The following is a 27,445-nucleotide window of genomic DNA, read 5'->3' on the forward strand; positions in this document are numbered from 1 at the left end:
TCTAATGAAAGAATCATTTCTCTTCCCAAGTCTAGGCCGTGATATCACTTAAGCACTTTTAAAAACATTTTGGCTGCACTTTTAGAGTCTTAACTGGACTTCACTCAATTTTTTTTGCAAATCTTGATCTTACCCACTTAAATTGAAAACCATCTGTCCCTCCGTCTCAGTGTGCACAGTGAGAAGGTCAGGGCATTAGTGGTGTTTCAGGGGTAGGTGTCATATTGGCAAGGGTAGAGTCAGACAGCTTTGGCAGTGGTAGTCCTTGTTATAGGGCCATGGTTGTTGAAAGGGCAAAGAAGCAAAATGTCTTGGCTCAAGCAGCAGGTCAGGTGTTGGTAGGTGTGCTGAACATGCACCATGGCACAACTTGATGGTCACACTGCCCAGCATGGCCATGGTTGTTCCTCTGTCAGGTAGACAGGGGCTCCTCTCATCATGTACTGATGTATGTGCAAAGGACAAATGGATTTTAAGGGGCTAAAAGATGCTTTAGCATGCTTTAGCTAAAGGATGATTTAAAGTGCTGAGCCCCCCATGGTAGGCTGTATCATGGAGCTGCCAAAATGGACCTCTGATTTTATGATGGGATGTTGTTTTAGGTGCCACCCCACTCCCAAGAATAGCACAGAGGATAACAACAGTAGCATGGTCAGGTTTGTAGGACCTCCAACAGCCAGGTGCCACCTCCTGCTTTCCCAAATATTGCCTTTCCCCTTTAGGAAATCTGGAACCATAGAATGGCATCTGTCAAGCCGTAGGCACTTGAAAGTAAGCACCCATCAGAATAACTTACTGTCAAAAACAGGTACAAATTCATTTCATCCCACTTTGTGCCATATGCTGCTGTCAAAACTTCATGAACTGTTTAGGCAGCATGTTGGGACATTTTGACTAACTATGAGCACAGCTATTTTTTTCATAGCTTTGTGTCATCGGTGCTTATAATTGGGTATTTTCCTGAATTTGCTTTGGTATCTGAACAGATAAACCTGCAGGAAGTGAACATAACTGCTTATGGTGGGCATGTGCCAAACCTTCGGATTCACACCTCCCCATGTAGGAAGTCCTCTCTGAATTGGAAGTTGCTTAGTGAGTGGTACCTGTCATTGCAGTACTGCACTACATTGTTCAGGAACCAACTTTTTCTTCTAGCTTAATACTGGTATTTTAAATATGGGGTGATTTTTTTATTTTTATTTTTATTTTTATTTTTATTTTTATTTTTTCTGTGATTGTGTGAAAACCTTGAATTTTGGAGTGGCCTGTAAAGCTGAACCTAAATCTCCTTTTGTTTTCCTCCTCGAGCATAGCTGTTTTGTTCTCCTGACAACAAAATTAAATAGCGCAACCTTTGCTACAATAAGTGGGAAACAGAACACAGTATAGGTAAAGAACACATTTGCTGTTTTATTGGTGCCTTGCAGGGCAATAATACTGAAAAAGGGGAATGCAAAAGAAACAAAAACAAAACAAAACAAAAAAAAACAAAACAAAAAACAGGATGGTGGCAACCCACATTGTATTTTTTTAAAGAGTACATCAACTCCTGTTTTTTTTTATTTATTGTGGCATGAATGATAACATAAAACCAAAACATGAAAATATACAACTTATATTACACTATGTGTTATGAACAAAATATAAATCTATAACTCTATGTTATATTTACATAATTATTTTTTTTTATTAAATTTCAAGTGAGATGGTAGGTTGCACATACTTTGTTTTAAGCTCCAGGCATTTGATTGTCTCTATTTCTTTTCTATTTTCATTTCACTTGTAAAATCCAAAACATTAGAAGGAGTAAGAGCTTTAGAGCCAATGGAGCTATATAAATACTGTTTCAGCAAACCAGTGACAAAAACACTGGGGAGTAGAGAAATCAGTCAGTAGAAAAAAAATGAACTTGACATGTTCTTCAATCTGGGAAACTGACAAGTTAAGATAAAGTTGAAAAAATGTAAATATAAACCAAGCTAAACATCCAGCCCATGCCCTGTGAATTGAGGATACACTTGAATCCACATCCAGTGAATTACACACATTTCTTTGCAAAATTGAAGATATGATTCTATCAAGAAGTGGGCAGACAAAAATACTTCCTATCTGATAAATCATGCCCTTAAATGCACAAGATATTATATAGTTGCCATTCATTCTAGCAGATGAATTCTTGCTAAGTAAGGTCTACGTTTCCACGGAGTATAATTATTTTTGATGTTACAAACGTGATGTCAGAGGCTTCTTCGGGGACAATAACAGCTCATCTCTTTGGATTAAAAAGAAAAAGCTCTGAAAATGTGCTGTAAAAAGGTTAAAGACAATTTACTTTCTAAAAAATGATTTAATTAAAGAGAGAGTCTACTGCAGTAACCAAATCTTTGAAATAATGTCTTCGAAGAAAGAATTTCTTCCATATGCATTCGTAATAAGAGGATTTGGTTACAAAACTAATTAAATGCTATAATAATAGCTAGTGTTCTTTTCTGGGGGCCTGATTAATACAGCGGAACGGTTAAATAAAGATGTTAAATGCACTTAAAAATCCTATTTTACTAATATAAGGCATGAATAAATTGAAAAAGGATATACTCTGTGTTATTTAGTTGAGCTTAGAAGCAAGCGCCTCAGTTTTTTTTTTGTGTGTGTGTGTGGTTTTTTTTTCCCCTCTTTTCCCCTTTTCCCCACTGCTGGTATTGTTCTTTTGTAAACTCCTGAGCCGCAGCTCCCCTGCCCAAGGAGGCGGTGGCATGTCGGCCCGCGGCAGCTCCCACACCTCGTCTGCCAAGCTTCCAGGGCAGGGGGAGTGAGGCCTCGCTTGGCAGTAGGGCCTCCATGTGCTTGTAGGTTAATACAATCCTAATCTCTTCTAACCTGGTTTGCCTACATGATCTAGGGCAGAGAGCCCAGGGGAAAAAAAAAAAAAAAAAAAAAAAAAAAAAAAAAAAGACAAGATCTTTTTTTTTTTTGTAAATCTGTTTGGTTTTGTTTCATTTTTCTGATAAATGAAAGAGGGACAAACAGGGCCTCGTCTTCAAACCTGATCTTCTACTGCCAAAGGATTTATGGGTGCTCTTGCTTTGATCCAGCAAAACCTTAGCACAGTCACAAGTATTTTGCTGGTTTGGGACTCTACAGCCTTTTTTTTCTTTTTTCTTTTTCCTTTTTTTTTTTTTTTTTTTTTTTTTTTTTTTTTTTTTCCTATTTCATCATTGCTGCATCAGTTTCAGCATCCAGATGCAGGAGGCAGATAGTTTGCTACAGCTACCCATTCCAACACCCTGAGCAAACCCTAGGCTCTAGCACAGTCTCTCAGATGGAAACGTGCAGGTAACAAACAGCGTTCATCAGAGCCTTAGCTCAGGCAAACGCAGTAAGTGACGAGGGCAGAGCTCAGTCCTGCCGCCCTCTGGCATGGGACGGACCCTGCCGACTGGGACGGGGCCACCTCGAGAGCATCTCCTGCAGCACTGACGTAGTACAGGGCTGAAATTCGGTCCCGTTGAAGTCAAGGAGCCTTTTCTCCATCGACTTCACCGAGGCTGGCTTTCCAGCTTACACGTCCAAGACTTGCTCCAATCATGCCTGCTGCAGTGGCACCTACCTGGAGCTAAAACAAAGTATTCTGGTAGCCCAACATTACACAATTAAACCAGAGAGTCTCTATAACGTGGTGGAAATCAAGCATACAGCAAATGTGAGGTGAACCCACAAGAGTCAGAAGTAATTTGTTCACAAAGACAGGGAACAAATTTAAAAGTTAAAAAGAAAAGAAAAAAAAAGGAGCAAATATCTGTTTTCACATTGTACATAATAATGATATAAAAACAATTGACTATTTTTTTCCTTCTTATCCAAACAGAGTGCTTCAAAAAAAATTGGCTCTAGAAGACTGGTGTAATTAAATAACTAAAATGAGTGATGAGAGAGCATAAGTTAATTAAGATTGAAAACAACACTCCCATTAATTCACTCCATCATAATAAACATTAGAAGTTGACATGGCTGGGGCCAAAATTAAAATAACAGAAAGAGGAATGGTGTGAGCAAAAGAAGAAGCAATTTGTTTTCATATGTATATATATATATATATTTATATATATATAAAAAGGCAAGGTGGGGAGGGGTATCCATTTTAAATAGCCTAACAGCTTCGTTTGCTGCACTGCCAAATTAGAACAGAATAAAATAAAGTTAAAAAAGGAAGGAGGGAATAAAATAAATTATACATAATTTACTAATCTGGGAACAGCTGACCATTATTATTATTATTATAATTACCATTACAACACTAGCAAGAAGAGGCAGTTCAACTGAACAAAAAAAAAAAAAAAAAAAGCAAAATGAAAAAACACAGTCATAAAACACAAACAAAAAGAACCCTCTCTGACATGGAGGATATGATCAGCTACTCCAAGCGTAACTTCAGAGCAAATCTTCTGAGAGAGAGAAAATAGAAAAGAATTTTTGTGAGGCAGAGGTGGACATCAAAAAGGGAAAACAAGGAGAAAAATAAAACAGATGTTGCAGGGTAAAACTATCACACGTCCAAACCGCTCGCCAGAGTACTGTCCTAACTCTTCAATGGCATTTGCTTGTTTGCTTTGCACAGGGTCTGCAGAGGTCAAGTTACACTTCAAGTGGTATTCCAGCAGGCAAAGGAAGACCCCACGTCCTCCTTCCCAGCCCCTCCTGCTACCTGCCCTTTCCACCTGGCACCTAGATTTAAATGGCTGATTACTCTGAGGTCTAAATTTGCCTGATTAAGGAACCATTAGTAAAATCAGTGTTGCCAAGTACTGAAGACCATGTTCCTGGTGAACCTTTGGGCTGGGATCTGTCTGGCACAAAGATACACAGGGCTATTTTCACAAGTTAAAGTGAATGCTTGCAATGAGTCTCTCTAGGAGCAGGAATCTTCCAGTGAGCCACACAAAAGTGGCATCATCAATTAGAAAACTGATTCAGAGGAAGGCTTTTTTTCTCTGTACGATCTCAAGACTTTCCTTCTCAAGGCAGAGAGGATCTACTGGACAGCTACTGCTTGAAATGAGAGGTAGTTGTTTTGGTTGGTTGGTTGGTTTAGAACTAATGCTTCTGTCTTGCTACATGAACCTGGGTCCTTTCTTTCTAGAGGAATATCTAGAGTGAGGAAATGAAAGGAGACTCCATGATTCACTTGTATTTATATTCTTTTTCTGAAATAAAGTGTAACATTCAGTTACCTTATTGAGATTACGGTAGGCTAACTAACTTCTGCTTGGCATTACGCTTGTGCAAATCTGCCTCCCTCATCCAATTACTGTTACCCAAGGAAGGCAAAGCTGCACAAGCAATGTCTCTAAGGGCTCTAGAACAACACTGGAAGTATTACAGCCCAGGAGAAAACTTCTCTACTTGTGAGATGCAGCAGCGAGGGAAACTTAGCACTGCAAAAGCTGGGGTTCTTACATGCCTTTTCTGAATACGAAAAGTTCTTCATATCTATTAGTCTTCCTACACAAACATCCTACTGATAAAAATGGATTTCTGCAAGTGCAAAGGAGAAAAAATGCCAGTTAAAAAATAAACACAACTGCCTTTTGAATTGGAGATCAGTGCTCAATAACCCTGTAGGTACAAGTTCATTAAAACTGGACATCACGGTAACCTAATTATGCTCAGCAACAAATTAACATTTCCAGCTGCCTGTCCTGTGCTGAACGAATCCTGTTTTGGACAATCCTTTTTTATGTTCTATATGCTGCCACTTGAAGTGTAAATGGAAGGCTCCTTACAGACCAAGTCCTTTGGAGGGTGCGGGATTTCATTCTGGAACATGCTTTTTACTCACAATAGTCCAATATTATTCTTATTAGTACCATAAACACGCACACATGAAAATCCAAGATCATAAAATATTTTTTCTCTAAATTTCTTATCTCTCTCTCTCTCTCTCTCTCTCTTTTTTCACCTGAGAATGGCACCTACAGTTTCCTTTGAAAACCAAAACCAAAACCAAAAATATATGTCTAATCTCACCAGCTGCTGGTATATCAGGTTCTTCAAGGGATTGTCTAAGATACAACACTGTCCTAACTTGAGACAGAGCAGGAAGCAAAAGGAAACCAAGAAAAACAAAAACAGAGATCAACCAAAAAAAAGCAATTGGACTAGTTCAGCGCTGTAGTACAAATTTGGCACTTGCTCAAAGACTCAGTATGGTGTGCAACTGATGAAGAGAAGTCCTCTCTTGAAAGGAAATAATTGCTTGTTGGGGTTAACAGAAACAGGCTCCCCACTTCCTTCCTTGCCAGCCATGCATGCCCGTACACTCACACACACACACACGCTTCTGACCCAGACATGCCAGGGAGGAGGAGGAGGAGACAGAAGGGGAAAAGGAATTTTGTCTTTTTTTCTTTCCTGTCAGGTGCATTACCAAAAAAAAAAATTATTTCTCTTTAAACTGTAGCACAAAACAACAAAACACATTCACAAGCCACTTGTTGGCACTGTGTACCTGAGTGAGAATTTCTAGAACATTGTAGAACAAACAGCCATAAAGTTTATTTGAAAAAAAAAATAATAATAATAAAAGGTCGACGGGTAAGACTTCAGTGCTTGGGTATAGCAGCTGAATTACTGGCATTATTTTACCCATAGCTTATATCATTCTGTTGTTGTTGTCGTCGTTGTCTTTGTTTCCTTTCTTCTGAGCCTTTTTTCTTCTGATGCAGGCTGATGTCTATTAGTCAGCTGATGTCCCAACTAGTTAAGACTAACAGTTAAAGTAACAGTCAGTGTATGAGAAAGTTAATGTGCTTGGCCACTGGCAAGGATAAACCAGATGGGGCATTATTTATTTTTTCTTTTCTCCTTGAAGTCCTGTAGGTCACATGATATTTGGACCCTGATCAGTTGGCTTGCCCCGCGATGTGATTTTCACTGTCACTGCCATAGTCAACATCGGGGTCATCCTCTTCCTCATCATACTCATCGTAGATTTCTCCATTGACGTCCTCGGTCTGCATCTCTTCCTTGATGTGAGGCTCCTCACCTTTGATGCCATAAGTGCTCTGGATGACGGGCATCCCGGGCTCCGGGCTGCTTGAGACGCTCGAGTGCTCGGAGGGCAGGTGTGGGGAAGGCATTCCTGCCATGGCAATGGCTCCTGGGTAAACTACGCCTGCGGTGGCAATGGGAATCTGTGCTTGTTGCCTGCCATGGAGAAAAAGTAAAAGAACATTGGAATACTGGAAAGGAACAGAGGGTCGTAAGTATGATAGTAAGCCCATAGCACATGCTCTTGGGGATGCAGAGGGAGTTCCTGGTTGGCCCATGCAAGACCCCTTCTATCAGTATTCCAGATTCAGCGACTGATGCTCTTGAAATGAACAGCAAACCCGAACCAACTTCACTGCTAAAGAAACCCAACTTTTGTAAACATCTGTAGCTGTACCTGAACTACACAACTTCAGCTTGCCTACCTATGATGCAACTTCACTGAGTCAACTGTGTCCCCTAAGCTGCCAGACAAAAGCAAGCACCCTTTCAATTGTGGCCCAACTTAATGAAAACTTGTATTCTGAAAATCCTCCTCTTAGCTCATCATAGTAAGACACTGACAGGACTAGAAATAAAAGTAACACATTGCCAACAGGAAAAATGAAGTGAGGGCTAGGTAGTTTGCACAGGAAAGGGGAGATGCTGTAGGAAAGCACCAGCGGATCAGGAGAAAGCCTGACAGTTCTCACTGATGAGGCAGTGTTTGCTCCACGCTCATTCAGAGACCTGGCCATTGTTAGGGAGAGGAACAGTGGGTTTTCTGGGGCCAACATGGGCTTACAGGATGATCACTACAGGCCTCCCACTGGAAGGTGATAGTTTCCACAGTGAGTGGCACTTGTGAAAAGCAGAACCTTTGAAGCAGGGTGGATCAAAATTGGGAAAAGCCAGACTTAAAACGGAAGCATGTATTATTTAAACATAAATAAAAAGCAAGCAAGCTACATGAGCATTTCAGAAAATCCTCTATAGGATGCCTTTATACAGCGTCTAAGCCTTGGAAACCTGTCTGCAGTAATGAAAGACGAATTATTCCAAGCCATAGAAATTCCCTTTGCATCAAGAACACTAGCTGCGTTATACCAGTGTTTATTTCCCTGAGAAGCTTCAGGGTCCCAACAAGCCTAGAGGTTTAAAATTCATGCTCCTTTTGTTTCCTTGCTGCATGAAGTAATTCCATTGCAGTAATACTCTTCAGTACATGCTGCACATTGTAATGTCATCAGCGGTGTGTCCATCTGCACTGAAAAGCCTTGCCACAGGAGACAGGGCAGAGTCTCTTGAGATGAACATTCGTAATTAAGAATGAAACCCTCCCCTGTTCCCCTGCCTGGCTGTGCCCTGACTGTACAGTAAGCCCTGCACAGTACAGTGATCCTGAAAGACCTTCCTCTGCCAAAGAGCTTTAGATTCGTTTGGAATTGCTAGCTGCATTTTCAGATACTTCCTGCCTGCCATTCAAGCGAGGCCACTGTCAGTACAATCATTATTTCCTTCTTTCTGAAAAAAGTATAAGTTGTCTCACCTGAAGATGTGGCTCTTAAAGTAGGGAGCAGGTCTAATTTGCATTTTATTCTTAATTCAATAGGAAGGCTTTGTTTTTCTGGAGTCAGCATTTCCGTAACAAGATTCAGAACACTTAAATTGCTTTTAATATTTAACAATAGGAATACTTTGCACTTAAATGGTGCTTTTCAGAGTGCTTTCCAAATATTAAATAATTTAAGAATAGTATTTTTCCACTTCTATAGGATGTCCACTCCAGAGGATGAGGTGAGCTTGCCATATCACCATTAAAGATGAGGACAGTAAGACCTAAAAGCATTAAGTACAAGAGTTGCAAAAAATGCCCAATCCTTCCCACTCTGAGGCTTTCAGGCAGGTTTTCCGTATGTCCAGGCAGCCGGCACAACGGGAGCTCTTAGAAAACCCCATCATTTTCTTTGTGCCTGAGCAGGAGCTGCATTTGTGTTTGGAATTTTAGCCCTATATGATCTGTGCAGGGTGATGCAGCAGATGGGGAACCAAAACCAGGAATGCAACTGCAGTGCTGGGACTCCCAGCATCAAACACTGACCCCACTGCTGTCACTGGCCACTTTGTCAGTAACTTCTATGAAGATTTCCCCCCAGGTTCTGTGCTCTGATGCCCCTGTGCAAATTATCTCCAGAAATGTCTTGATTTCAATGTCAGCCTTGTTTGGAAAGCTAAATAATATGCAGAGCGTTACAAGGTTAATTTTTTTCCCATGATGAAGCATGCATTTTAACCAGATAAGCAGTGTTTTGGGGGCTCTGTTGCCACCTATTCTTTTTCCAGAAGGCCCCCCTCCTCTTTTTTTAATCTCTTGATGCCAAATGTTGGCTGACTTCCCTGTGTTTGTTTCAGTGCTTACCATTGGGATCACTGGACCTGCCAGCGCCACAGGGTTAAGCAGCTCAAATTTCTCTGCTGAGCAGCTTATTATAACAATGCACACTGTAGCTGTTTAAAACACAGTCTGATGACACTTAACAGTTGCTGGACAGATATTCTCTCCTTTATTGCTACTTCTAGCTGTTAACTAAAGAGATGTGCAGCTCAGTTCAGTTCATATTAAAGTGATTCCAAATTCAGCCTGAGATGAAACAGAACACAAATTCCATTATTTCTGATGCTTGATTCTGTTGCCATTTTTGCCTTTTTTTTTTTTTTTAGACCAATACGTGGACTTTAATTTTCTGGAGTGAATACATAAATACTGCAGAATATTTGATTACTTCTGATCCTTTCAATCTACAGTAATCAAAACCAAGTAGAATTTCCAGAGAGAAAAGACATGTGAGTTTTCCAGGCAGATTTTAGTTTAATCATATCAAGCTGATCTATTAAGAGTTTACTTGAACCAGTCTTCAAATTTATACTCAACACAAAGCATTTAGCTTAGCGAATTGGAAGACACTCCCTAATATGACAAATACCATCGTGATGAACAATGGAGATAACTTCATGCCTGATATTCAAGTCCATATTCCAGCTCAAGTTCAATATGTTCAGCATTCCTTTTACAGATCACTTGCAATAGATCATACTGAATTCAAACTAGTATTTTTGGCTTTTGGACTAATAGACACTACCATAGATCCATTCAGATACACTGTCTGAGGTCCAATAATAAAGTAGTGCTTATAAGACTTATAAGACTTAGATTTCATTGGAAAATCTTAAGGTTTTTTTTTTTTCTTCTTTTGCATGATCAGAGTGGAAAGGAGACAGTTGGCTGAAACTGTAAGATGAACATATAGCAGAGCCAACAAAAAATCCCTAGCTGCCTAACTTCCTCCTGGAACACATTGTTTTAAAGTATAAGCTTCACATTCCGTTAGCAATATATAATGTTCTTGCCAATAAAATATAACATTTACCACAGTGAATTAAGAATTCTCCCTGAAATATATATATATATATTTGCTGAAATGAGTGTTAGTTTTTAAAGGTCCCATACCCAACATTAAAATACTGCCTCATCTCCTGGCGTCTGTTGCGCATTATAGCCTTGTACTCGCCAATGCGTAATTTTTTGCCATCTACAAGGCAGGTACGCTTCGGCCTTGGCTTGTATTTGTAGTCTGGGTATTTCTCCAGGTGCTGTTTGCTGAGTCGGGCCTGTTCCTCATAGTATGGCTGCTTCTCTAGGTTTGTCATAGCTTTCCAGCGAGATCCTGTCACACACACACATACAAAAAAAAAAAAAAAAAAAAGAAAGAAAGAACAAGAAATGAGGTTCTACTCATCCACAAGCACTAAAAGGCAGAGAAGCAAGTAGGTCACTTGGAACAAGATACTGACAGTCATATCGCTTTGGGCTGGGAATCTGTCATAGCTTCTAGACAAGGGTCAGGTCTTGTTTGCATTTCACTGGTAAACCTCTTGAGTATGGCCATGAGGCAGACAGAGATGGTACTCAAAGCTTTCACTCACTATTTTACTGAAACTTTTCTAGATGATGATGTTTTTCAGATGATCAATAAGAATAACATCCTGATAATGAGCAGACCCTGACACTTTTGAGAAAGCTAGGCTGTGTAGTTTAGTGGAACAGTCAGAGAACCCTCAGGTACATCAAGCCTACTCTGCTGAGACCTTCCTTTGACCATGGTCTTGTTTTCACCTCCTCTTCTAGATGAGGCAGTAATCCCAGTTGCTGCAATCCGATTGCTGTGTTTCACCATAGCTGGATCAGGAATAAACTCTGGATATGCACGTCTACAGCTTAGTCTCTCATTATAAATATCTTTCTAGTTGCCACGTACATGAAAAGCAGAACATGAATTGATCATAGATGGTATGCTGCTGGGTACAGGAGCCTGCAAAGATCCTGAAGCAATGACTCTAACAGCTGTAAGTTATCCCATATGTCTCAGTGGGGTGTTAACTCCAAGACCAAGTCCTGGTGAGCACTGCCAGCTCCAACTTAACAAAGAATTTAGTATGTGTCATGAAGGGAAGAGCACTGGGATACCGGCACACCTCTCCATGGAGCTGCAGTATAGCTTGATTGCTGGCAGGCTGGTTTCTGACATTCTTCCTATGCTAATGTGGATATTTGAACTAGGGAAATAAAGACTTGTTTTTTGTGTTGTTTTTTTTTTTTTTTTTTTTTCGAATACCTCCTGAAATTTATAAACTAATATTGTTTAAAGGATATAGCATGGAAGCAGAAAGAAAAGTTTCTTGAGTTAGTTATCCTATTTTATTTTTCCATGGACTATATAAATGCTTCAGGGTATGATACATTTCAAAAGAACAGGAATGGTCCAAGCCGTGAAACATGTGGCCTAGAAGGAAAACTTTATTGGAAAATAGTCCATTTTCCCAATGGGAGAAAAAAAAAAAAAGTTTGAACAGTTTCTCAATTTAATTGGCTCATAATATCATATGTCACACTTGACTTCCTCTTTGTCTTCATTTTTTATGGTTATTCATGCTGTACTTAGCTCATGCTATTACTCAGGCTGGTCTTAGCTCACTGTGTACCCAAGACTTTCACCACAGAGTTATCCCTTCCTGGACAAGAAAATAGTTTGCTTCCCTCCAGAAAAGCCCCTTCTGATTATTGACACCATTTTCCCCAGTGCTCTTTGAATCTTTGGTCCAAGCTGCAGTTTGGGCTTCTGGTGCTACGGGTTACCCAATTTTGCCTCACAATGACAGACAAGTGATTGGAAATCATGCTGTCCTTATTCAGTGGTGCAACAATGGACAACCTTTTTATAGCAAACATTACTGTGGAGTCAAAAACATCATTTTTTTTCACTTATAAGATGGAGAAATCCTCCAGCTAGTTCTGGAATGGGAGACAGTTCAATGCTTCTGCTAATTGTTATTAGCTTAAGCGTAGCATCATATCAGCATGAATGGATTGTTTCTAAGATTTGATCTGAAACTCCTGCGTGGTGCTTCATATGCCAAACAGACTTGGTAGCTCAGCACAAGCATCCCTGACATGGCTCTGTGTTAAGACAGGGTAGCAAAACTCTGCCTACAGAATTGTGGTCAGCAGCTTTGTCTCCTGCAGGGAAATTATCCCATGTTTTTTCTGGCAGAGGGAGTGACTAGAAAAAGTGACACCAACTTCCCACTTGTAGTGCCTCCAAGATTTCAGGCTAAATGACATAGTGATAAACATGTGGAGACTGCCAAGACACTGAACACCTACTAATGCTGGCTTAGTGTACAAGATGGAAACATAGATAGGGCTTCTGTTGAATGATGTCAAAAATTCAGGATAAAGCTTATACAGCTCTCACAGGAAGATGTAGGTCTATTTCCAAATTCTACCTCTTAGACAACAGCACATCGGCTTTTTAGTGTATGAAGAAAATAATGAAATTTAGTCTAAATCTAGAGTCCTCTAACCACAAACAAGTCCTGGTGGCTTAAAAAAACACCCCAGCCCCATTTCCTACTGATGAAACAGTTTTTATTTACGAATAGCAAAGCTGAAAACCTCACCGACTTTAAACAAATCTTGACATTTGTTTTACATGCTGTGAAGGGACCTGCAGCTCAGGGACTGAGTAATAGTCACGTATGTTCTGAGAGCAACACACAGAAAGGTAGAAATTGAAATCAGTTTTTGCAAACTTTTCATGAAAATGTTCTGTCTCAGCACAATTCCTCTTCCACTGTCTTATGTTGCTGCAATCCTACAGGAAGACCTAAACAGGCAGATTCCTACCCCCTCATCTGAAAAGATCTGTAAACAGTGGATGCAGTTAGGCAAACACAAGTCTTTGAAGGATCAGGGCCATAAAAACTGAAATTTTGATACATAATATTTGTACATGGAGTTACACATACAATATTTATACATAAATGTCATTTGTTATGTTTTTCCTTCCTAAGCTGCAAACTCAATGCAACAAAAATCCTGGCAGTCTCACCTCTCTTCCTAGCAAATTTTTAATAGCTGCCTTCTGCAGTGATACCTACTCTTACTATGACTTTATTGTTTTTGCAAAATACACTAAATATAATTTACTAGTATGTTTTGAACTATCATAAATAATTAAACAAACAGTGCTGTCAAAATAAATTTTGAAAATGGGCACATTTTCTGACGATAAATCTCCTATTTTTTTTACATTTTAGCATTTTCATTTATTTTCTTACTAACATACAAAATCTAAGCAGTTCTCTAACTGGTCTTAAATATGAAATTTGGAAATTCTGAAGAACATACTATTCCGATCCTGACATTTGCATGTGCAGGCAGGCTACATTAAGAGTGAGTATCAATAATCAGCATACTAAAACTGGTTGAAAATCGCTTGTGTTTGGACAAAAAATATTTGCAATACTTTTATCTGCGATTATTTTTTATGTCAATAAACACATGAATGCAGACATGGGTACCTATGCCTAGTGTAAACCCGAGCCCAAATAAGGTGTAATTGAAAAATCTTGATTTTTTTTTTTTTTTTAAGGAAAGATTTACACTCTTTGGTGAGCTTTCTGCTTACCATCTGTGTTTGAAAGCTTTGAGTGGGTCAAGTATGCAAGGCTTTTCTCCGTGACTACAAAAACATGAGCCCATCCCCTCCCTGTATGCATACATAATGACAGGCAGGATTCTCACGCAGCTCTCCCCGATCTGCTGGCTGAAGTGATTAGAAAATAAATGCTGAAATTACTAGACATTGCAGCACCACACGTGGCTCCTGCCCCCAACATGAGCTAGGACAGTTTAGAACTGTGACAACGTGAAGCTTGTACAGGGCCGATGAGGACAGCCAGATATCTGAGTCCAGCACCGGCAGCTACAGACAGCCATGCACCTACCAATGCACATGCACTTGTGCTCGGGTGCACACACGTGTGCTCTCAGTGGGGTTCACAGCTCTGCTGACCACTGATTTTGAGCCAGGCCTCTGTCGAGAATCTTCTGCTCTTTATAATACTTCCTAATTTTTAGTCCACAGGACTGGTATCTTTCAATCTGGGTATCTGCATCGGGCTGCATTTGTGTTTAAAAAAATACTTGCACACACACAAGCACATATATAATGTATAGGTATGCATATACGCATGCATTCACACACATATGCATCTGTGAGAGAATTTCTGAAGGTACTGTCTACCTTCTTTTCTTAATCTCCTTATGCAAATTTCTCAGTGAAATTAATTAAAATATTTACAAAAATATCTAAACAATGCATTATTAAATTGATAGGGTCCAGCAGACCCGCTTTAGCACTTCTTTAACAATTTACTAAAAAAAATCATTATCCACAAATTTAAGTTGCAATGAACAGATGGATGACAAACGTATGCACAGATGAATTTAGTGACAAATCCATGTATCTAATTTTTATGCTCAAAACATAATACCACAGTGTCAAACATAATCCCTAGAGAATGCTAGTGCTGGGAAGGGCATCTCCTCTCATTTTACTACAAAAATGACCCTTGATGGGTGACAACTCCATCTAAGCCACTCTTAGTGACAATGAGCTCTCTGACCTCAATGTGCAGCAGCACTGCTAAAAAATGGTAAGGAAAAATTGTGGATTTCTAATAAAGAGCCCCTAATACAGGCTGAACTGTAAGTTTCTGGCTGCTCACCCTATGCCAGTTAACAGAGAGCTCCCTGCTGACTTCAAAAGGCTGGCCTTTTGCAATTGAGAGGAGACCTTTGCAACGTTCCTGTCAGGAAAGAAGGCATCAGGGCATCCCTCTCTTTTGCAGAGGAGGAATAGAAAAAATCAAATGTGATGCTGGAAAGAAATAGAAGCATCATCTCTTCCTGCTTTAAGCCTTGCTTTTCCCCATATCTGGCAGCAAAACAGTAAAGAGTTTGGAGTCAGCTATACTGTCTGTCACCTCAACAGGATCTGTAATGAATTTGCACATTTTACTCCAACTACTGTATATCTAATCAGAAAAAGATGTCCCCATATCTCCCTGATCTAGCGCCAAATAGTAAAAGGTGATTCCTTATGTTAACAATTTCAGCAGAATGGCTTATTAAAACCAGATTTTAGGGTATTATAAAATGCTTAGAAGCCCTTTAAAATGTCAACCAGGATCCCCAGAGACTGCGTAAAATGTCAGCCCAGCTCAAGCGCCTGTTTTAAGCAGAATGAATTAGCAGCGTGCTGTCGGAGGTTGTTATCCAAAACAATCAGTTAAGAGGGAAAACATCAAGCTCTCTTTGTACTTTCTATATGAAAAGGGCCATTCAGAATGATCTTGTAGATTTTTGAAGCTGATTATTTAAAAACAGGTTTAACCAGGACCACTCTCAATTTAGAAACAGACCAAAACTATTACTGCCCTGTCCTCAGACTAATCACATCATACACCTGTAACCAGTATAATCCCTTTTAACCAGTATATGGTTATTTTACCAGCAACATAACCTATTTAGCCTTCTAATCCTGCTCCCATAACTAATCTAATCATCTTGTACCACCCTTTTAATCATGGGTTAATGTCATCATGTCTTCCATCCACAGCCAATGCATTCTGCCTCTGACCAATTTTTTTTTCATTTCCACTTGCCCCCTGCTAACTTTTCATAACACCACCCTAATCAGGATGAACTTCGAACCCCTGACCAGACTAAACTCAGCATATTACCAACCCTGCAACTGGTTAATGGTGCCATTGTAATTGCCTTACATCTTTGTAAAGCTAGCCAAACCTGTAGCCCAGGTAAGTGGGGCCCCTGCTTAAGCTTTTACCCACTGGCATGATGGATGTTTAGTTTCTGTAACACAGTATGTGTTGGTAAAAATGCACCATTTCTGACGTGGTCACTTTTATTTATTTATTTATTTATTTATTTATTTATTTATTTCCTGCAGAAGAGTAATTCAGTGGCCTCAACAATCCTCAGTTATTCACCTTCTGTATCATTCAGCATTCCATGGAGGAATAACTCAGGACAGCATGTGGTCCTGGGAATCTGAGCAAGCAGTAAAAAGTTGGAAAACTATGGCATGAAATTTGGTAGATGTTGCTCATGACAAAACTGCTTGAGATGTGAAGAGTTAAGGATATGGAAATTAGTTCTGATGTTTCTTTTTTGATTTCAGAATTCTTTTCAGAATGTTTAGAATAAAAGCAGCTTGTGATAGAGATCATGCACTGAAGGGAAATTTAATATAACAGGAACATAATAAAAATAATTTAAAACTGTTAGTGTATAAAATAAAAATGTATTTTAGGATCTTTCCTCAGTGGCCATTGCTTTGAACAGAAAGTGCTAAAGCACACATCAAATACTGTGGTGTGCTACCCCATAGAATCTAGTTAGATGAAATACATGGACAAATACACAATAGCAGTCATTTTGTGCTTGTTCAACAGCCTAATGAAATGAGCTAACCAGTTTTATCCACTCAGTTCACATTTTTGCACCCAAACCACCACCACAATCTGAGTAATTACAAAGTCACAAGAGCACATCAGGTTATGGTTAATGTATAGCACTGGGCAGCATGGTGGAAGTTTGTGTAGCTGCTGTCCTTGTCCAGTCATTAAGCAGCTAAGTAGAGAGTCTAGAGACAGTAATTCAGTTGTGTCAGATGCTCAGTTCTATTCCACCAAAAGTGCTGAGTTTTGCTACAGGAAGAACAGTGCTCTATCAATCTTACCTAGTATCTTGCTGATATTGGAGTTGTGCATGTCAGGGAAGGCTTGAAGGATCTTCCTCCGTTCATCTTTAGCCCACACCATGAATGCATTCATAGGGCGCTTGATATGGGGCTCATTACTACCACGCCCTCTGGATTCCCGATAAATTCTAGATTCTGAAACTCCTGCACTTCCTAAAAAGAAAGAGAAAAGCATTCCCAACTATGTTTCATCATACAGCTGCTTCTGCCATCAATAACCTAAGTCAGGTGCTGCACATTAAATGAGTCAGTGTTCACAACAGGTTAATGGTGTTTCTTTTACTTGAAGCAGTAGGAAATACTGTATATTGTATAATGACCTAATTTTTAGTTATTCTATTGATTCAGTATCACATAGTATAGACTTGATGAAGTGTTCCCATTGTTTTTTAACATAAAACATTGAACAGCTTTCCTAAGACATCTTTTACTACTTAGTAACCTAAAATCAACACTTACCAATGTAAATTTTCTTCTTACTTTCTTCCTTTGTTGTTTACAGAAGGTGATGGCAATGGTGTGATGTATGACAACTTGAGGTGTTTCTTCTTAAGCAAATCTCTAACTAACAATTGAACACTTGCACATCTGCCTGTTTTTATGCTTACCCCTTCATAACAACATAAGCAACAGCAGAGAAAGAAAAGAACATTAAGCCTGCTTCATCAAATCCAAACAAATTCCCACAGATGCAGAATGTGCACCATCCATTGACGATCAGGTCTGTAATTCATGGATTTACCATATGATCGCATCCCACATTTATTTGCTTCTTCTATTCACTTTCACCACAGAAATACATTTTTGGTCCTGCCTTGAGATGTACAGCATACAAAAGAGAAGGCTAAAAATCACCTCCAGACTTAAAACACCATATGAGGAATCATTTTTCCCTCCCTTGTTCCATAGCCACTTATTGCTAACCCCTTTAACTACTCAGAGACCTCCAAAACACTTGGATTGTCCCCCATATCCCAAAGATATGTACATATAAAACTAGAAACAAGGATAAGCCATGTGTACTGACCATCAGAATCTCCACTCATGTTGAAATCCATCATCGCGTGGCTAAACTTCCCGTCTTCACTCTGTTTTACTGCCAGCTGCTGAGTCAGGGTCTCCAGTGATGTTTTGTCCTATATGGGGAAGATGTCAGGATTTGGATCAGGAAAATCGTTAACTATTGTAACCGCAAAGGTTGTAGGTAATGTAGAAGGTTGATGGGGAAGCTGGATAACAATTAATTCACAGCAGTTTACTGAGCCAGGTATTTAAGAATACATCATACTATTTTTTTTGGAAGCAGTATGGTTGCAGACTCTACCAAGACTTTTTTAAAACATGCTTATTAGCTTGTGATGAGCTAACTTCATAGTGTTGAAAAGATTGGTTTAGCTGAGCATGATAAAATTGGATGCACATCTGAAGAATACTTCAGCTCCCTGTGTCCCTGGGACTGCAAAACTGGACTGGAAGTTTAGATGATACACGCTCTTGTGCAACATATTTATCGTTTTACTCTATTTCCAGCCTGAACTCAAAGTGCAGAGACATGGGTAACTTTGCCCTTTTTCTTTTTTAAAAGGTGATATTTTAGGAAGCAACCATAGGGGGAAAAACCCAAGAACTTTAAATTGAACTTATTCAGGCCTCAGGAAAGGGTCAGCCTGGACTGAACATGATACTTAGGCAGTGGTTTGTGTTCCTGTTCAGACTGTTTTGCCCAACCCTCCTAACAGCCCGTCCGTCATTCACATACTCAGAACTATCTGTGAACCCTGGATTGCAACAGGCTAGTGCGTGCTGCCAATTAATCTGTCAGGCTGCAGTGGTGTCTACAGACATTGCCAGAACAACATGCCAGGGCAATTAATTCCAATGTTCTCTTCAAAATACCTCTTTTCGTTCTGCATTGTTGGACTTTACAAATACAAAGGTGTTCCATTTTCCAACTGTTTTTGTTTTCCCTGTGTATATTACTCATAAACATTCTATCTTCCTGACAATCATATGTTTAAAAATAAATCTTTCAGGAAAGCAATACTAACATTTCAAAATGTTAGGCACTGTGCCTTTTGCAAAGCTACAAAAATGACATGATGCTGAATTATAATAAAGTGGCTCCAGTTGAAAAAAGTCTTTTGAGCTTCTTCCTGAAAGAAAGATTGCTGTTTTGTTGATCTGTTTCACTCCTGAAGACTGTAAAAGATCAACAAACAAAAAAACTCTCAGATTTCACACGGCAACCAGAGACTTTACAACTATTCTGTATAGCCTAATAATGTCACTGGGTAGTATTATAGAAGAAAACAGAAAAGAGAACAATATGAATACAGAATCGCTCCCCTCAATGTGATGTCCCTGCATCTGCAATTCAAAGAACAGTTCAAATTCACCTAAGTCATTTTCCAAAGATTTTCTTGAGAGATTTAGAAATGAGGCTAATCTGCTCAAGTGGCTAGGCTCGCACAGTTTAGGGAACATTAGGTTAAATTTCTTTCCCCTCACATTCACTTTCATTATGGATCACTTTTGTGCTCTGTCTATAACCAGATATATCACTGCTGAAACAGTGCAAGATGGATTATCCTCTTGGTTTTTGCAAGAAAATCCCATGTGGCAGAGTCAGTCTATCACAAGCAAGTGGCTTTCGGTAACATTTCCCAGGCACAGCAGATCCAGAAAGCCTGGAGAAGCTTCAAATAAGCACCTGAACTTTTCAGGCACTTAGCTTTACCAAATTCTTTGGTTTAGTGATTTAACTTAGCTCTCATTTCCAAAGCAGCCTGTGAGCAGACAAAACGTCAGGAATAAATTGACTTTGTATCTCTTCCAAATGGATCTCAGATACACAATGCAAGTCAACAGTTCTTCCTCCAAAAAATCTATTTGCCGTCAACTTCATAACGATAGAGCTCACAAATTTGTATGTCAGCAATCATTTAAAAATGTTGCCACCAACCTCAAATATAAAAGAACATCTCCTCTTGTTTGGTATGCCATGGGGGAGGGGAGCTATTCTGTTGCAGATTTTTCTTGAATCATGTATAAACCTCTTAGAGAAACAGAGCTGAGAGCGCAAAGGGCACAGGCTTAACAGCTTTTTCTTTATGCAGTAAGCGCAGCTGTCGAAGTCAGAGGCAGTCACATTCAGAACCACACTCTCCCTACATGATCTGATTGAGTCTTAAGGTCAGCGAATACTCTGGCATGCTGTCTGCAAGGTACGCACTGGGTACGGCTCATTTATCAGAGTTTGACTTAACAAGCCTACAGATGCTCCACTGCTATCCATCTTGTGAAAAGTTTTGCATTTTGAGGTACAGCCACGCTGGATGAAGTGAGAGAGTGAAGTCATGATGGAAGAGGGAAGGGAAGGGAAGGGAAGGGAAGGGAAGGGAAGGGAAGGGAAGGGAAGGGAAGGGAAGGGAAGGGAAGGGAAGGGAAGGGAAGGGAAGGGAAGGGAAGGGAAGGGAAGGGAAGGGAAGGGAAGGGAAGGGAAGGGAAGGGAAGGGAAGGGAAGGGAAGGGAAGGGAAGGGAAGGGAAGGGAAGGGAAGGGAAGGGAAGGGAAGGGAAGGGAAGGGAAGGGAAGGGAAGGGAAGGGAAGGGAAGGGAAGGGAAGGGAAGGGAAGGGAAGGGAAGGGAAGGGAAGTCAGAGTGACACTGAGCACATGGGCTGCACTGCTCACCTGCAGTGCTTGGAGGTGGCTCTCTGGACAGCTGAAACATGGGGGAGCAAAAAAACACCCTTTCAGCACAGTGCTAATTTACTCCTTGCTACTTAAACACACAGAATGATAACATAGTTCAATTCCTATCTCTAAGGTGGCAGTTAAAAAGAACTTCTGCAAAATGTTGCTCTTGAAACAGAAGATGCCAAAACAGCCAGATGTACTCTTCTGTACTAATGCTTAAAAATATTGAAGTTTAAAAAAATATCAGGCAAAGATAAGTCTACGGCCTGCTCTTTCCTAGACCTATGCAACAACACTGGAGAACAGAAAGTCTCAGTGATGCTCTGGCAGGATGCAAAAGCCTGACTACGTGAGCAGAGTGCTGATTTCCTGTCTTATGCTCTTCCTACAAAATACACTGCAGCTGATTTTCCCCAATCCCAATATACAAAAGCACTTTAAAAATTATAAAAAACCTGAAAGGGGCTGAGCAGCACTCCCATGTTGTTTTGCTTGAATGTGCTCAGTTGATGGGTTACTGCTTTCCATTTGATAGAAACCTAGAAATCCTTTCAGTTTATAGAGAAAGTATTTATGGAAACTCCAAACAAACAAAGGAAAAAAAAACCTGCTCCTCCCTGACCCCAAATAAACTGGCAACCTGTTGGCAGTGCTAGCCCAGACTCATCTCAGAGAACCTCTTGAATAACTTCAGACAGAGACACACCAGGGCTTCAGGGTTATACAAAAAGAGGATCTATTTATCATCAGTACCTTAATTTGATAGCAAATTACATGTTCTTAGAACTGCCACCACTCCATTATGTTGGGTTTAGCTGTGTAAACAGTAGCAAGCTATGGCACCATTCAGTGATAGCAGGCGGAGTACATACATGCTGGGTTCAGCAACAAATGTTAATGAAGCAGCTGTGATACAGCACTGGAATTCAGGAGGCTGCAGCACATTTCTCCATACTATGCTGGACTTAAACTTATTTAATCACTCCACAACTGTTTGCTTTGCCAGGCACAGAAAGAAAGGGGGAAGTGAGTTCAGCTGATTTAAAGTTTATGTGCTTTCAGGTTTTATAAGCTGCAAGAATGATAATCCCTACTTTTCAGGTTTGCCCCACACCACAAAGGTATAAAATAATACTAATCTCATGATCATTGCATGATTGGCATCAAATGGAGCCTGGACCCAATCATGCTGGGAAAAAGAGGCAAGGCTGGTCCAGACCCAGAGAAGTGCTGCAAAGACTTGTTTGTGAGACCTGCTAAAAATCACACTACATAAAGCAAGGGAAACAAGTAGTAAGGAATATTTCTGCTCTTTCAGGCAAAGAAACATGGGGATCTCTTGTTCAAGATAAAGTGACTCTTTTTTTCCTAAATTTCTGAATTTTGGATCACGCCCCAGAAGACTGAATAGATAACTTATAAACATCTTTTTCCTCTTTAACCTCCAAGAAGAACTTCAGCAGATGTTGAGACAAACTGTCCTCATGGTCATTTTTATTGGACTCTAGGAGACACTCTCTGAAGGGACAGTGAGAGCCTTGTTGTCTAGATCATCAAAAATTCTAACTGGCAAAACAAAGAAGACAATACTGTAGACAGCAATTCCACAATAACCCAATTGTCCAAAGTACAACCAGACAGGTTTCATCAATAGGCACGTGATGAGAAGTTTCTACAACTTCATTAATCAAAGAAAGTAATCTGCTAGAGAAGATTGATCTGTAGCACAGATCCTAGCAATGTTCTAATTATATTTAAAAGAACAAAGAAAAACACATACACACATGGAACGTGTCATGTAGGAAAAAAAAATATACATATATAAAATGACTAAGCACCGCAAGTCCGACTCAGTTTTGTGGTCAGCTGCAAAAGTTACTTGGCTCTCTGTCATGGATAGCTGTCATAGTTTAACAAAACATTGATCTAAAAATGACAAGAACTTGGTTGAAGTCTCTTTCATGGAAGAAACATAAAACAAGAAGAGTCAAAACATATGTAGAACAGCCTGATAATCTTTGCCAGAACTCCTCCCACTACTACAGAAACGTGAATCAAAACCTTGGAAGGTCTGAAAAATAAGACATTCTGACACATCTACCTAATTCCCTTTGACCTCGTCACCCCCGCCTTGGCTTGGGCTTGGGTAACAACACTGAGGGTGCACCTGAGAGCAAGCACATGCCTCCACTCCTGAAGGACTGGGCGACTGCTGTGAATGCCGGGCATATGGCAGTGGACCCCTCCTCCCCCTCTTGGAGACATCCTTTTGGCTGGGGTATTTGGCAACCACTGACAGTACTCTGAACTCAGTTAGAATTTGGCAAGAGATGTTTTTCCGATTGCATAATTCAAGGTTAGCAGTTTTACTGAAGCAGTCCACTCTTCAGTTTTCTACTCCCCTAACCCTACCCCCATTTCCCCTGATATTATTTTTCCTCTAAGCTTGATGCCTGCAGAGATACAGCCAGTGTAGAAAACCAGAGGAGGAGTGTTCAGGCACATCTTTCCACATTCCTGTCTTTCTTTTTCCAAGTGAACTGAAAGGCCAAGCTAAAAAAATGCGTTTGTAGAGAAACTGGAGAGAGCCAAGCACTTTACATATGGACTGCAAGGAGAAACTTGCTCATCAGCTCTTGCACCTAAGAATTACAAACACACTGATGGACTGTCTGCTACCTTTGTTCTCTTCGGTGTCAACATGTAAAAAGAAACAGATGGTTGCCTGTTATTGTCCTTTTTACTGTCCCATTTCCCTTGCTCCAAGTGCAGTTTGTCCAGCTATTTACCACCCTGCTGTGGGGGAGGAAATCACATATAAACTCTAAAGGTGGTATTTTCAAATAGGCAGTTTTCATAAGATAGTTTTTATCTTACATTATTGAGCAGGTCCAGTGGCATCATCTAATGTAGGTTGTGGTGCTGAGGCAGAAGTCTTCTCTCAGCAAGTCCCAGTATATATCAACCACACAGACACAATCCTTGGTCAATATGCACAAAATCTTAAAGTACTGGGCAGATAAGCTGCTATACTTGATCTGGCAATGAAAGTTCACTTCTGTTTACTACAGAAAAACATCCTGAATTATCAGACACACTGATGGTATCAGGTGTTATCCATTCAAAATGATGACATTTTTCTTAGCTCCCCCCAAAAAGTGAAGAGTCTTATTGTACATCTGATACGAATGAAGACTTTGTAGAACTTATCCTTCTGTCCAATTCCTCGGCCTCTTGCAATAATAAGCATCAGAATAGTTCGTGTTATAAAATCTTGATCCACTGTCTTTCAAGATGTGGTAAACAGGAGGAAGGTGGGCCTTATGGGTGACACAGAGCTGCAACAACTTACAGAAACCACTGGCAGTATTGCCAGCTGCACACAGAAGTCTGCACATGATGAATTATTTGCAGTTCAGGCTCTACTCCAGCACATTAATGCCACACTCCTTCAAAAAAAATTGTGTGCACACTGCTTATGGTCTGGTCCAAAACATGTTACAGTCCAGATCATGTTATGCCTACAATTGCTGTAAGAGAATTTCTGGCTCTTCTTGGAGGGTCCCTCTATACAAAGGTTTTTCTGTGTAATAGATCACATTGTCCAAGTGTTTTGTACTCATCAGTGAATTTAGCCGTGTAATCTCACAAAAAAAAAAAAAAAAAAAAGCAGTATCATTATCCTTGCTTACCATATGGGCAACTGAGTCACATTTTAAGTGAATTGTCAAAGGCTACACGCTACACAGCAAGTCTGGTAGTTTTAGGAACTGAACTAGCACTCCTGAATCTTATCTAAAAATTGTAACCTTGAGCTTCTCATTTCTTTGTGTGTGTGGAATTGTGATTCTTGCTGATGGCACATGTTACTAGGGAAAACAAAATAAAGTAAGAGCAGTTACAGAACCACCATTACAATGGACCTTACTTAAGTAACGCTTGCAGGGCTGTAAAACTCATAAAAAGCACATGCATGAAATGATAAAATAGAGTGAGACTTTCAAATGTTGACTCAGTAATTGTTAAACCCCTTCTGGCTGCACAATTTTATAGTCTTCTACTGTACTAATGAAAAGGGAAGAAACAACAAAGAAGGGTTTTAGCCTTCCAATTATATAAACTCTGTGGACCACCAAAGAAGATGAAAGATTATTTATAATGTCTCAGCACTTTATCATTTGGGCGATTTTTTTTTGTTGTTGTTGCATCAAAGTTGAGTATGAAGAAACAATGCATTCACCACCCCCTCAGCTCTTTCAGTCTTCCTTATCTGAAATCTCTCTTTTTCATGGAATAATCCACCCACAGAACCTAAAAGCAGCATTAGAAGAAAGAAAATAACTTTCCTTATTTGTAGTTCTTCCTGATTTTACAGTACTTGTTTCAGTATTGTTATATTCAGTCTTAATTGGGACTACGTCACTTGGTAAAGGAATGTCATATTTTGGTTTAGGGTATATATTCAAATCCAGAGTGATTCAATACCACCTAGAAACCATTGCATCTGATTTGTAATCTATATGAAGTGCTGTATGGACTCCATAGAGAGGTGACCTATTAGCCATTTTGGGAAAAAAAAAAAAAAAAGAGGGATTGCACAGGCCCAGGAACTTAAACACTCTCCTCATGGGAACAGACACCCAAGCACAGGAAGAATTTGCTGAAATTTGTGTAGTCATTTTCTTTGCCATACATTGTTGGATGTAGGACTTTGGTTTCTAAGAGCTCCCAAGTCAATACCTTTCACAGCAAGACAGAGGAAATACAAGGGAAGAAATATTCACAACATTGGCAGCCCTAAGGGGCAGCTCCCTAAGACATATATATATATAGTATTTGACTTGGAAACACACTTACAGAAAGTAGCAATTTACAGGAAATTAGGACGCTGAGGTCCTCCTTTTCTTTGGTTATTTGCTCTGAAAGATAGTGTAAGTCAGGACTTCTAAATTAAAATGCAGGTAGGGTTGGATCAACCTGTTTCTTTACGGAAGAAACAAAAGGAAAGCAAAAGCAAAGCAGAATGATGAGACACTGACTGCTTCCTATAAAAGTTTTTACAGTGCAGGCATCGGCATCGACCTCAACCAAATCCAGCTGTAATCTGCTGATTGCAAATAGGTTAAGAGTTACATGACCCAGTTTCTCATCTAGACTGCCTTCTGGTCTGACACGCTCTGTAAATTTGTCTGAATTGTTCTGTTGCCCTGCACAAAATTAAGCACAATGGAGATCATGACATTTTCCCACCACTGTGAAGAGTTTTGAGATCCCTGGATGAAATGTGCTCTGTAAATTCCAATGAAGGATTTCAAAGCAAGTCAGAAAGAGATGCTACAGCTGGTCTGTGAGGAAGGGAAGGGTTAGCTGGGGAGAAGAGGTGGTACAGCAAAAATGAAACAAGATGAAAATCACAATCCAGGCAGGATATCCTAAGAAAGGGGGTCTACACACATATAAAGAGAAAGCAAAAACAGTCTCCATTTTCCTGGCAATTGTTTATTAAACAATGTGTGCGTCATCTTCACAGTAGCATTACTGAGATGTAGACTATTCTCTCCCATTTTCCCTAGAAGGTATTAAAATTGTGAAGGCTGCAGAACCTTTGTTAACGTTTCTTCCAGCTCCAATGAAGAAGCTGACACACTATCTGTTCTATCTTCAAAGAAAGAAACTGCCACATTTTCCCAGTCATGAAGTAAGGCTTATTAGTTTGTCTACTCCCCAGCATGAGCATCGGTATTATTAAAGGTGAAGTTCTGCACCCTGAGGACATACTGGCAGTTGCTTGTCACTCAGCAGAGCAAGCACCTTCCCACCACGACTGGCAGAACAAGACAGGATGGCTGCCCAGGGGCCTTGCGAGGCATGCTGCACAGAAGAACTGCCTCTATAGCACTGGACAGAGGTATTGCACTGATGCTGGTGCCCGTGAACGTGCTTAAGCCCTAGCTACTGGGGGCATGTGGTTATGTAAAAGTAGTAACAAGATCTCAGGAAGTAATTAGCTCTCATGGCTGTAGGGCAAAACTTAGAACTTAACGCAAAGATTCAAAAAGCTCAAAAGAAATAACAAGAACTCAAATCAATTGTATGATTTTTATTTTTTTTTTCAGGAGGAAGTTGATCCATCCTTATTGGGCTTAATAAAATTTCCACTAAGGTATAAACAGCTGCACTCCTCACTCATCCACACTAGCATGTGAACGCCTCCAGCCTTTGCTCTTCGGAGTGAATGACGACTTACGTTCTCATTCAGACTTAAGACAGCTGCAAGGATCAGAAGTTCTTCCCATGCTTCTGCATGCCCTTCTCCTTGATTTCTGTGGGAGTTTCAAGCACACGTCTGTGGGCAGCATTTGTCTATCCCTCTGCATGTTTCATTTTTTATTAGCTAACCTTGCCCATGCATCCCCACCATAATGATGTACTAAACTCAAGACACACATGCACACTTAATTTTCCTTTGAAAAATGTATCTGGACATTTAGTAGATGATGATCAATCAGGGAAAGGAAAAACATTTTAAAAACAAA

The 27,445-nt window shown here is 39.9% G+C and overlaps 1 protein-coding gene across 21 annotated transcripts in view; it reads right to left on the reverse strand.

Annotated features, from left to right (window-relative positions):
- Positions 1 to 1,386: 1,386 nt before the first annotated feature.
- Positions 1,387 to 27,445, reverse strand: part of SOX5 (SRY-box transcription factor 5) — a 645,179-nt gene continuing 619,120 nt past the window's right edge. For all 21 annotated transcript variants that reach the window (XM_072042398.1, XM_072042388.1, XM_072042411.1 and 18 more), the window contains 4 exons: positions 18,241 to 18,349; positions 17,193 to 17,366; positions 10,535 to 10,751; positions 1,387 to 7,203 (listed from right to left, as the gene is read on the reverse strand). In XM_072042398.1, the coding sequence (XP_071898499.1) occupies positions 6,900 to 7,203; positions 10,535 to 10,751; positions 17,193 to 17,366; positions 18,241 to 18,349 (804 nt within the window). In that variant the 3' untranslated portion in view covers positions 1,387 to 6,899. The remainder of the gene's footprint in view (positions 7,204 to 10,534; positions 10,752 to 17,192; positions 17,367 to 18,240; positions 18,350 to 27,445) is intronic.

The sequence above is a fragment of the Anas platyrhynchos genome, chromosome 1, assembly GCF_047663525.1.
Source record: "Anas platyrhynchos isolate ZD024472 breed Pekin duck chromosome 1, IASCAAS_PekinDuck_T2T, whole genome shotgun sequence".
Lineage (NCBI taxonomy): Eukaryota > Metazoa > Chordata > Aves > Anseriformes > Anatidae > Anas > Anas platyrhynchos.